Source organism: Strix aluco, chromosome 3 (assembly GCF_031877795.1).
Source record: "Strix aluco isolate bStrAlu1 chromosome 3, bStrAlu1.hap1, whole genome shotgun sequence".
Taxonomy (NCBI): domain Eukaryota; kingdom Metazoa; phylum Chordata; class Aves; order Strigiformes; family Strigidae; genus Strix; species Strix aluco.
The window spans coordinates 128,812,193-128,823,003 of NC_133933.1; the positions used below are offsets into that span (position 1 = coordinate 128,812,193).

General features: G+C 41.7%; 1 protein-coding gene across 1 annotated transcript; it reads left to right on the top strand.

Annotated features, from left to right (window-relative positions):
• Window positions 1-3,920: 3,920 nt before the first annotated feature.
• LOC141921900 (interleukin-17F-like) lies at window positions 3,921-5,730 on the top strand. The gene is made up of 3 exons (XM_074820830.1): window positions 3,921-3,947; window positions 4,522-4,766; window positions 5,493-5,730. The coding sequence occupies exons 1-3, from the start codon at window positions 3,921-3,923 to the stop codon at window positions 5,728-5,730; spliced, it is 510 nt and encodes a 169-aa protein (XP_074676931.1).
• Window positions 5,731-10,811: the final 5,081 nt, after the last annotated feature.

Genomic DNA, 10,811 nt, shown 5'->3' on the forward strand with positions numbered 1-10,811 from the left:
TTAATAGAGAAAAAGGTTACTTTACATTTTCTGTCATGTCTTCTGTACAAAGATCAAGGGGTAGGAGATCGATGCGGTGATTTAACCAGTTTGAAGGGGGAGACCTCTGGATGAGAAGGATTAAATTAAACTAAACTAAAATTAAACTTCTGTGTTTTATCAAGGTGCTCAGAGCCTTGCCCCCATCAAGTTCTGAATTTCTCTCAGATAACTACTGGCCTCAGGCTCAGTCTAATCATTAATCTCCTAGAAATTACCTCCACAACACACAGTGGGTCATGCAATGCATGTAAGTAAGAGGAAGAGTGTTGCCTTATTTATAGGGCTTTATAAGAATATATACTCAAGAGGAAGAAAATGCATTCTCTCCAACAAGAAAAAATAAGTAAATAAGTAAATATCTTCCTACATGTAAATATAAAAGCTCCTTATTTTCCAGAAGTAGCATAAACTTAACTGATAATTATTGGGAAAAAAAATATTTAAAAAAAATGGGAAAAAAAAAAAAAGTATTTGGAGCTATCTGCCATTTCTCTTTTAATTTACAGCAAGCTCTGTCAGGACCCCAGAGCTCTGACACTGACTCACACTGTGACTTTGAGGAAAGAAACACACTCAGATTGGGGTGCCTGAAGGATCTCAGCTAGGTAAAGAACTTAAGTAACAACTTAAACTCAGGAAAGCTTTCACCAGAGCCAAGAGAATGGCTAAGTTTGATTTCAAAAGGCTTTAGATAATCTTCATTTTTTTTGTTTCAATAAGCTTTAGTTAGTGTCCCAGTTTTCAGATCTCTAGCTAAGAGAGTGCTGAGTGTCAGAATAAAACAAATCCTATGGGGTAAGTTTTCATCTCATGGGAAAGATCATATTCAATTTTTATTTTCACTTCAGACCAAGAATAATTGGAAAATAATTATTTGGATCTTGGAAAAATCTTGGAACCAGAAATGTGAGAGTTTCATTTCTATAATTCGGACCTGGTGAAAGCATTTCAAGAGGTATATTTTCTCCTGAGACCCTCTCATCTTGCCTATGACAATTGCAAACGTATGCGTTCATGGCTCAAAATAAACCATGGAAAGTTTTTTTTCACCACTGCAATATTGTACTACGTTAGCTGTGTTTGAATGCTTAAATATTCACCTTTCAACCACTGAGGTAACCTAAACCACTGACACATTTAGAGTAGACCAGCCTAGATTTAGGGTCAGGCTGGTTGAACCTGACCTTCCACTACCTTGCAGGCTTTTGAAATCTTTTTTCTTCTAAAATTGGAAATTTAACTGACCCACTTTGAATGGATATTTCAGTAAATGGCATTAGAGAAAACCCCTTCTGAGGGAACCATTTCCTTTAACCTGTACATCTCTAACTTTAAGAGAGAAACTGAATTATACATTTAAATTTTCAAGCATCAGCACCTTTTAAACAAGCTGATATAGGTCATGCCTATCCCAGAAACAGCAAACTAAATGCTGCCTTTATTTATATCCTCCTTTGGATGGCACAAGGTGAGTAAAATTTGGACTTACATGTAAATGCTAAGCAAATGTAAAAAACACACCTTATCTGCATCATTTTCATCTAAAAAAATCACCAAAATTAGACCTGAGAAAAAGTATACATCAGTAGATCAAGGCTGTTACACTGAGTGTTACTCTATGGCGCACATTCAACCTACTGGTAACCCACTGTCAGAGCAAAGTGATGAGAGACATTGCCTAAGAAAGAAATGTTAGTTAAGGATAGACTCAACATTCACCACCTCCTCTCTAAAATGTAAGCTACTTTGTCAAAAATGTCTCTGAAATTCAGCCTACAAGCAACACCAACACCCTTGTGTCTGTCCATTGCCACCTACTCTTCAAGAACTTCATCAAAGACAGCAGGAGCTGGTTTATTATATATTTCATTATATATGAACTATAGACATAGTTCATTAAGATCAGCATCATTACCTGAGAAGCTGCAGCCTGACAGATTTGAGCCTAACCCTCTCTCTATGTGCTGGGTTTTGTAGCACTCTGTGTGGAGAGTCTTTCCTTGGGAGATGTAGTTGGCTTTATGCCATGAAGTATTTGCTGGAGATAACAAGTAAGAAGACTCCATCAGCTAGTGGTTGGGATATTTGCTTGGGAGGAGACCCCAAGCTTCTAGTTCCTAGTCCGATATCTCCTTCATCCAAAACTTTCACATCCCTGCTTTGCTGCTGACTGGCATAACTGTAGAGCTCTGAGCTCTCAGCAAAGGATATTGAATGATGCCACAGAAGCACCCTGTTCCAGAGCATTCCATAAATCCCAGCGACCAAAATATTTACTAGTGAGCTATTGATTTAAATCCCTGAAAGCAGATGAGGGGAGTGAATGCAAACATCCCTCCTTGCAGGCAAGGTTTCTTTCAGGGTCAAGCCCAAGGCTTTTAATGAGCCTTCAGAGCTCATCAGGACATCTGCCTAAGAAAACACAAAAATCAAGGCAGTTGCTATCAGCTAGAGCAGCAAAAATGACCCGAAGTCATGAGGGGGCACAGCCTTGACGCAGCGCAAACTCTCCAGGTCAGCAACCCCCTTACCATATCTTATTGAAAATCTAGAAAAACACCCCTGAATGGGAGAAAGGGATCCTGACTGTCACCATGTCAAATTGAGTCAGTCCACTTGAACACGTGGATTTAAATATTGCATGTTTAAATACTAACATGGCAGGATACATCAGAGCTGCAGTACATTGGTCTTACAAGGATGGAGAGACAGCAGGGTGGGATTAGGAGCTACGTGGGATCGTTGATCACTGTCACCCAGGACACAGGGCTGGGACACAAGGAGTTGTAATGCCTTGGTATTTTACAATGCAAGGTATTTTAGCGCCAAATATTTTCAAGTGTAGCACACTATCACCTATATACCATGGAGGAGGTGTCTGCAGTTCCTTCCAGTTTCCCTGATTACAAGAGGAGTGATTTTCCATCTCACAGCCTTTGCAAGGTTTCTCTTGAACCCCTCTGTCCTCTCCCTAACTTAGGAACTGAAGACTTTACTACAAACATCACACTTCCCAGACCCTTTTCCCTAGGATCAAAGCCCTGTCTCATAGCACAAGAGCCTGAAGAGAAATGAAAGGTGGCAAGCTCAAAACCAATGTTCACAGGGGTTTTTTTCCCAGATGGAGAATGGCTGAATTTGGGAACTCACTATCACAAAACATTGTCATCAAAACTGATGTATCACACCTGAGGTGTAGATGTGAATAAAAATAGTGTGATGCAGACTAGGAGATTCGAGAAAAAAGCAGGAGCTTCAGAAGGAATCTAGCTCTTCTGACATGAAGACAAGTGACAGCACGTGGCAAGTATTGGAGAGCAATTGGATGGGGGCCAGCTGTGCAACATCTGTCCAATTCAGGATGAAAAGATATCAGACTGACCTAGGAGCAAATGGATCCAATCTGGCAGTGCCAGTGACATTAGTGGTTTTGATACCTACAGCATCCCAAGTCAAGACCATGAAGCATATCGACTTATGTTTGACTAGATGACAGCTCTAGTCCCGATTTTAAAATCGTGTACTTTGCACCCGCTTACTGCAGTGCGTGTCAATTTTTTGGTGGTTTTCTAATATCATCATTGAGTTTTGTTGCTACTTGAGTGACATGGCTAAAAGAATGACATCATCTACAGATCTAAGAAAGGATGAGCCCATATCCTGTCTTCCACCAGCGTTAATGGAATATATATACATACACTTTTTAATTTAAGTTATGGTCAGAAACCACAGTTAAGGTTGGGAAAAAACCACCTACTCCAAATTAACTAGGACAGCACAGAAGCCCTTATAAAAAGTCCAGCAGCAAATGTGCCTAGACACGTTCAGTTCAACAGAGCCCAGTATAAGCATCAGCTGCAGTAAGAGAAAGGAGGAAAATGTCTCCAATCCTTTGTGCTTCTCTGGTAAGAACTTGCTTTCTGTTTTTTTTCCCCCAGTTAAACAGAGACGTATTTAATGTTAATAGATGACTGTTAGGAATGGGGATGTGGACCCACCTTTAAAATGCTTGTTTAAACCACTAATAATTGAAAATAACTAAAGCAGGAAACTGATGAATAGCACCAACACGGGACAGCAATGAGACTGTACGGGTATATTAGTGAACAGGGCTACTTCAACATACTGTGAGTCAAGAAATACATTGAAAATTCAACCTTAGAGTGGTTTTTTTTTGTTATTATATCCTTTCTGTTATCTCCTGCATTAAATTATTTTCTATAATTCACATTTTTTAATCACCAAATTACAACTGAGTGTATACCATACCCGTCAGCACTGTAAGGTTTAGTTAATGAAAGCAGGAGTGGATGTGTTATATGGCATTTTCCCGTAAGTACTCCAACCTACAGTATAGGCTTTAACTTCCAGCTAAGCTGGCTGTGGATGAATTTCCCAGACACACAGAGGAGTTGTTAGGCATGTTGTGTTACAGCAGCTGTACCTGCGTCCTGTCCTAAAGGCACCAATTGTCTTCAGTTCAGATCCCTGCTCTTAATGCTGTTGGCCATGCTGTCAGCCAGCAGTTCTGCCTACGGGAAGGTGATACAGCCTGGACTCAAGCCGGAGAGCCTCTTCAAGCAAGCATATGCTGGATGTCTGACCCAAAAAGACTCAAAATTCCCTCAGACTGTGAGAGTCAACATAAGCATCAGCAACGCAAACCAGGACACCATTGTGAGTCCTGATGTCAGCAGCCGCTCTCTGGCTCCGTGGGATTACAGGTATGATCTCTGTCCCTATTGTCTAGAAATAATGGGCTGCCCTGGTCAAGAACACTGCTGAGGCTATGTCCACATCTTTATTTTCAGTGCTTCGCTGTTGAGAGATTTTTGGAAATATGAGGGTAACTGCAGTCCACATAATTCTCTTCGAAAGACAACCAATACAGAATGAAGCACAGAGCAAAACAAATGGTCTAGGCCAATATACAGAAGGCAAAGCAAATTATTTTTGTAATTTAATTAATTTATTTGTATATTAGGGCAAGCTTTCTCTTCAAAAGCATTATTTACCTAACTGATCATCAAAAATAACTCAGAGGGCTGGCACCATATTCAGTGGTGGTGTAATAACATCAGCACCAGGCTCTAAGAACGTTTCATATTTTGGCGGGGAGCTGAAGGTCCTTAGGTCTGTTAGTCAGTCTGATATGTTAAGAAGCTCAAATAATTTCTAACCAGTCTTTCAAAGTTAGTGTCTATTTGAAGCAAGTTCTTTGCAAAGGCAGTTGCATGCAGTCCTAGCATGTTTGTCTTATATTAAAAACCTGCAGTATTTACTTTATTACACTTTATTTCTTAAAAATCAGGGTCTACTGCCCCTTCATAGCCACTCTCACAGGAGGTACATATTCCTGAGTTGGGAGCCCGTAGTGATCCAGACTATCGTGTCTCCAAAGATGCAGCAGCATTTCCATTTCAAATACTTCCTTTCATGTCAACTTACAGGATCGATGAGGACCACAACCGTTTCCCCGAGGTGATTGCTGATGCCAAGTGCCGCCACTCCAGGTGTGTGAATTTGGACGGGAAGCTGGACCACAGCGTCAACTCTGTCCCCATCAAACAGGAGATCCTCGTCCTCCGGAGGGAGCGGAAGGGTTGCCACCAGTCCTACCACCTGGAGAAGAAAGTAATCACTGTGGGCTGCACATGTGTCACCCCCTTGATCCGACACCAGGCTTAAGGGAAGCCAGTAGTGTAAGAGCAGGGAGCCGTGGAGGAGAACTGCATTGCCTAACAGCACTGAAGTGAAGGGGCCTGATTCACTCTCTGCAAAACTGAATCAAGCCATAGTGATTAGCTAAAATCTATCAGAATATATTAGACATTTTTAAATTCTCAGTTAAAAACAAAAATGTTTTCCCAAAACATCTTGAACTCCATAAATTCAGAATCCAGACAACTTCATGTGCCGGGCTGAAAAAAGTAATGGGAACTCTTTACACACCTTTAGATTATACTTTGAAATGTCTATTTATATAATTCTATTTATGCTGGTGGAAAATTTAGTAATAATGTATCTATTTATCCTTGTGTAATTAAAAAATAATAAAAAACTCTGTGGTATTCTCCTTTCTTTCTAAAGAAGCCTTTTTGATAAGGCAAGAAATCATTCAATTCAGTTATGACTATATAAGAGATGATGCTAAACCCTAAAATTCTCTTAATAACATCTTAATAACATCTGCTGCAGCAGAATGTAAAGCCCATAGAAAAGTTAGGGCTTGTATCATTAACACCATTTTACTGATAGAGAAAGTAAGATATTCAAAGGAAAATGATTTACCAAGTGACACCCAATAGATTCACTTTCAAGACAGACAAAAAAAGCAGTGGGTAACTACCCAGTTATCCACCTAATTGAAAGGAATTTGTAAAGGTAGGTTCAATACAACACTTTGAATGCTTCTCTGGGGAGAAAGAAAGTCCCTCCCCTAAAATGGCGAGTGCGTTTCCACTGCTAAGTTTTAACTTTGGACCGACGCTGTCTAGAATTTCACTCCAACCCATTTCAACACATTTTCTGTGGCTCAGGGTCACTACCTGGGTACATGAAGGAAAGAACATGAGTGAATCAGGTGGATAATTGAAGCAATTAACCATGTATCGCTAACTGCAATCGTAATTTTCTCCATGCTTGTGTCCTTCCAATACGTTCACTGCCAGCAGTTAGTGCTTCAAATGTAGAGCACACTGACACAGCACTTCTGCCACGGTTATGATGGGACTTGCGTAGGTGGATGTCGAGCACAGCAGGTGGGTTTATTTCAAGCACACTTGGATTAAAAGTGCTCAGATGAAAATGCTCCGTGTTTCAAAAGGCAGGCTGCCTTGCAAAGACATGGATTTTTTTTTTTGCTGCGGTCTCAGTGAGGTGTGACCCTTCTCAGGCACTGGCAAAATGCCATTGGCAAATGCAACAGCAAATACAGAATTTATAGAGATGCAGAGGTCAGGAATACAAGTCCCTAATGAGAGGCAAGGTCCTCTCAGGTGAAAGCATCTACTCCAGATCCAGCGGTGCTAACTGGAGATGTGATCATCCCAGCTTTGGCTCCTGGGGGTTATTCCCTCCAGCTGTGCCAGTGAGCCTAAACCCTCCCTAATCTACTCCAGGAAAAATCAGGTGGGTCAGCCTGCAGCCTAAACTCACAGCATGACCACAGGTTTCACACCATCCCTTGACCTAGCAGATATGCACTGGTCCAAGGAAACATTAATTAACTCAGAGTGATCACAGTATCTGCAGTCACAACAGTGAACTCCTGTCCACACCTTTAGTTACCTTCAAACACTGATATAATTTTACCCATATATAAGTATCTAGCAGTATTTGTGATCTTAACTTAGCTTGTTCCCTACCTTTCTACAGCTATTTTTCCTTGAGGTCTTCTGCAGGTCCTGAAGTTCACTCAGATGACTGTTCCAAGAATATTAAGCATGGGAAGAGACTGAAAAAAAAAAAAAAAGAATATGAGGAACACTCATTCTTTGAGGTTTTCAAGGAGTTACATAAATATCAGTCCAGGAATATTGAAATAGAGATGATTGCTTTGTCCATTAGATAATCTTTCAACATCCTACCACCTGCTATAGGAGGAGCTTTGGCAAATTGTCTGCAGCAGCTCAAGTAACTTCTAACAGTTAAAATTACGGTAAGTCCCACCCTTTATTACCTGGTAGTGCCGTTAGCTGGAGTTGTCACATGAGTAATGGAGAATAGTTAGCAATGCTGAGAGAGAGCTACCATGTGGAAAAAGTCAGAACCAGGTCAGCAAGAGATGATGCAGCTGGAGTACCACAATGATGACAGTTTTCTGCTGACGGGCTGCAAAGATACTCCAGTCCCGCTTCCAGCAGCACCATTCTCCCTTGGACTGTTTACCAACCCGGTTAAAACCATGCCTTAGGACACAAACATTTTTTATTTACTTGGCCTCATGCCAACTTCATGCTCACCCCTGCAAGCTGCTTGAACACGCTCCTGCAGAAGCGATTAATAGTATGATCACCCAGATTCATTTGGCCTGAGGACTCTTTTCTTTCCTACCACAAGTTCTCTTGTAACTCCTGGCATCATGAGCTAAGAGGTCTTCTGTCACATTGCTGTGTTCACTTGGAAAGGGGCAGAATAATTCCAAATCAATGCACCCTGCCATGAGGTCACCTAATCAGTGCCTTTGTTTCTCTGGGCAAATGTTCATGACTACAGTCAATAATGATCACAACAGGAGACCAAATCCCTCTTTCACTCTTGCACAGCTCTTATCACTTTGAGGTTCAACAGGTAAAGCTTGTCCTTTTTTGTTTTGGAGAGTTTCAGTGCAATTCCCTGCTTATTTGATGTCCTTTAATGATATCATTGCAGGGGGGAGGACTGGGAATTGCTGCAAAATCTTCAACACAAAGGTTTCCAGTCCAGCACTGCTCCCTGTCTCAGTTTCATGTCAGTTTGCAAAATCTGAGCAGCAGCAGCCAGATTGCTTGGCACCCTGTGAGTAAGTCGCACCAGAAAGGGAAGTTTGAGATCGGATTTGTGTAGCAAATGATCAGATAACCATGCTCATCATTGCCAGCTACCAAAGCAAGCTGCACAGATACCAGATGCTTTTAAAAGGTGCTATAGGTTCAACTGTCTGGCAAGCCTTACAACATGAAGGAGGCCAGGACTACAGATTTCAGAAGTCTGAAATAAAAAGTAAACCCGAAAAATTATAGGGGCAAGTTAGAGAGAAGATAAATCATCTCTATTCACTTACTGGAACAGGGAACCTTGATCATGATACAAACACATAGTGCTTACTAAGATTGCAGATAAAACAGAAACACGACACTTTGTACTGGTAAAACCACTAAAACTCACTCATAGAAAGCTATGCCCAGAAAACAGCATTTTGTGCAGAGCCTACTCAGTCCATGGCCCCCAAAGAGCATTAAACATATATTTAATCTCTTGTTGAAGTTACAGAAAAAGGTGGAAAAACTGAGCTAGTTTTCTGATGGAAAAAAAAAAAAAAGAATAAACAGAAAAGTTACACAGAGAGTGGGAATGGATTTATCTGAAGAGCTGAGGACAAGAAGCTGCTACAACTATCCAGCCCTAGAAGTATGGAGAATAATTAGCAAAGACAGAAAATGTTTTTGTGAGTAGCAAAGATGGAAAGCATGGTTTGTTTCTGGTGCTGAGCCTGGCTGGCATCTTCTAAGCTCCTGAAAGCCAGCATCAGCACACAACCCCATGCCCACCAACAGCTCTGAGTCTGCCAAGCAGTATCAGTCAATCACAGACATTTTAAGCATTTGGGGTTTTTTTTGTCACTACCTTGTAACAGTGCTGTAGAAGATGTATATTTGGCCCACTCACCTAGATTCTTTTTTAAGCACAAGGTTAAAAATCATATCAGAGATCAAAGAAATAAGAGGAAGAAGGGGAAGGAGGCAAAAGAAGGAGATTGAGGCAAGTCTCACATTCTACCCTGCGACGGTGACATGGGAGCAGGTTTCTGGTCTGATCTGTCAGGCCATCTCCCAGCACAGCCAGAACTCACAGCTGATATGGAAACTCACCCCATCATCTGTACCCATTATGTTGGCACTGAACCACAGACCCCCACAGGACTGACCAGCAAATCCCTTATTCCCTTAAAATTTTGTCTGTTAGATGTAACTCCCAACAAGCTGTGTAAACTTCTGGATTTTCAAGCCATTGCTCTTCTGGCTTACCAAACACAAACAGTTCTTGGGTTGTGTCAACCTTTTAGTTTGCAACCTTTGCGTCCTTTATTTATTTAATTTCTGTGCGCTTTTAAAAACAATGATTTTGTGGAATGGGCTGACCTGGTCTGTAGTCCCTTTAAACACCCCCAGGAGCATCTGTTGTCAAGGGTCCAAAGAAGCCTGACTCACACCTGCAGGCCAACACATCCACAGGTAAAAGCACAGGTCTGGGAGGAGGCATCTACCCCGGCTTGCACTACTGTTGTGCCTCCCACCACACGCTAATGCAGGGGTCTCTGCAGTGTGCTGCCTCCAACATCCCATGAGGGCTGCTACACGACAGGATCGCTGCTTGAACTGCCAGAACAGGCACAGCCAAGGGGAGGAGCGAGCAAGGGGACAGAGAAAGGAGGTTAGTGAGAGGCAAGCAGAAGAAGAAAGGAATAGGAAAGGCCACAAGTCTCAGATACCAACCTGTGACTGTAGGTTGTTTAGCCCAGCAGGTTATGAGAAGACATTGAAGGACTGCTACTACACCTACAGCTGTGTCTTCTCCTCCTGGTAAAACAACTGAGTCCCTGAAGGCTGCTCTAAGCTACATTTGAGAGCCAGAGATGCCCAGCTGGGCATCCAGGGGCTGGGGCCATTGCTGCAAGGGGAAGAAAAACAAGCAAAGCCTTTAGCAAAGGCTGGTCCTCAGCTGTGGGCTGTACTTACTTTTGGTGGTGATATGACTGTGCTCTTTACAAGAAGCATAAATTCGTTTGCCATATTCTTAGATTGCTGGGAAAGCCAACCACCTACCTCATTGCAAAAGCCAGCACCTAAGAAATAATCAGACTCATGTTTACAACTAACTGCACTCTAAGAATGATGCCATTAGAAGGAAATAACCCTTGTTACTTGTTTTATTTAGAAACAATCCCCATGTACAAACCCATGCCTCACTGGGAGGTGTGTGGTTTGCAGTTGATAGCACTGGCTCCAAAACCTCATGACCTGTGGGTGAGACTTCCTTAATTAGCCACCTTTGCATTTTCTTAATTA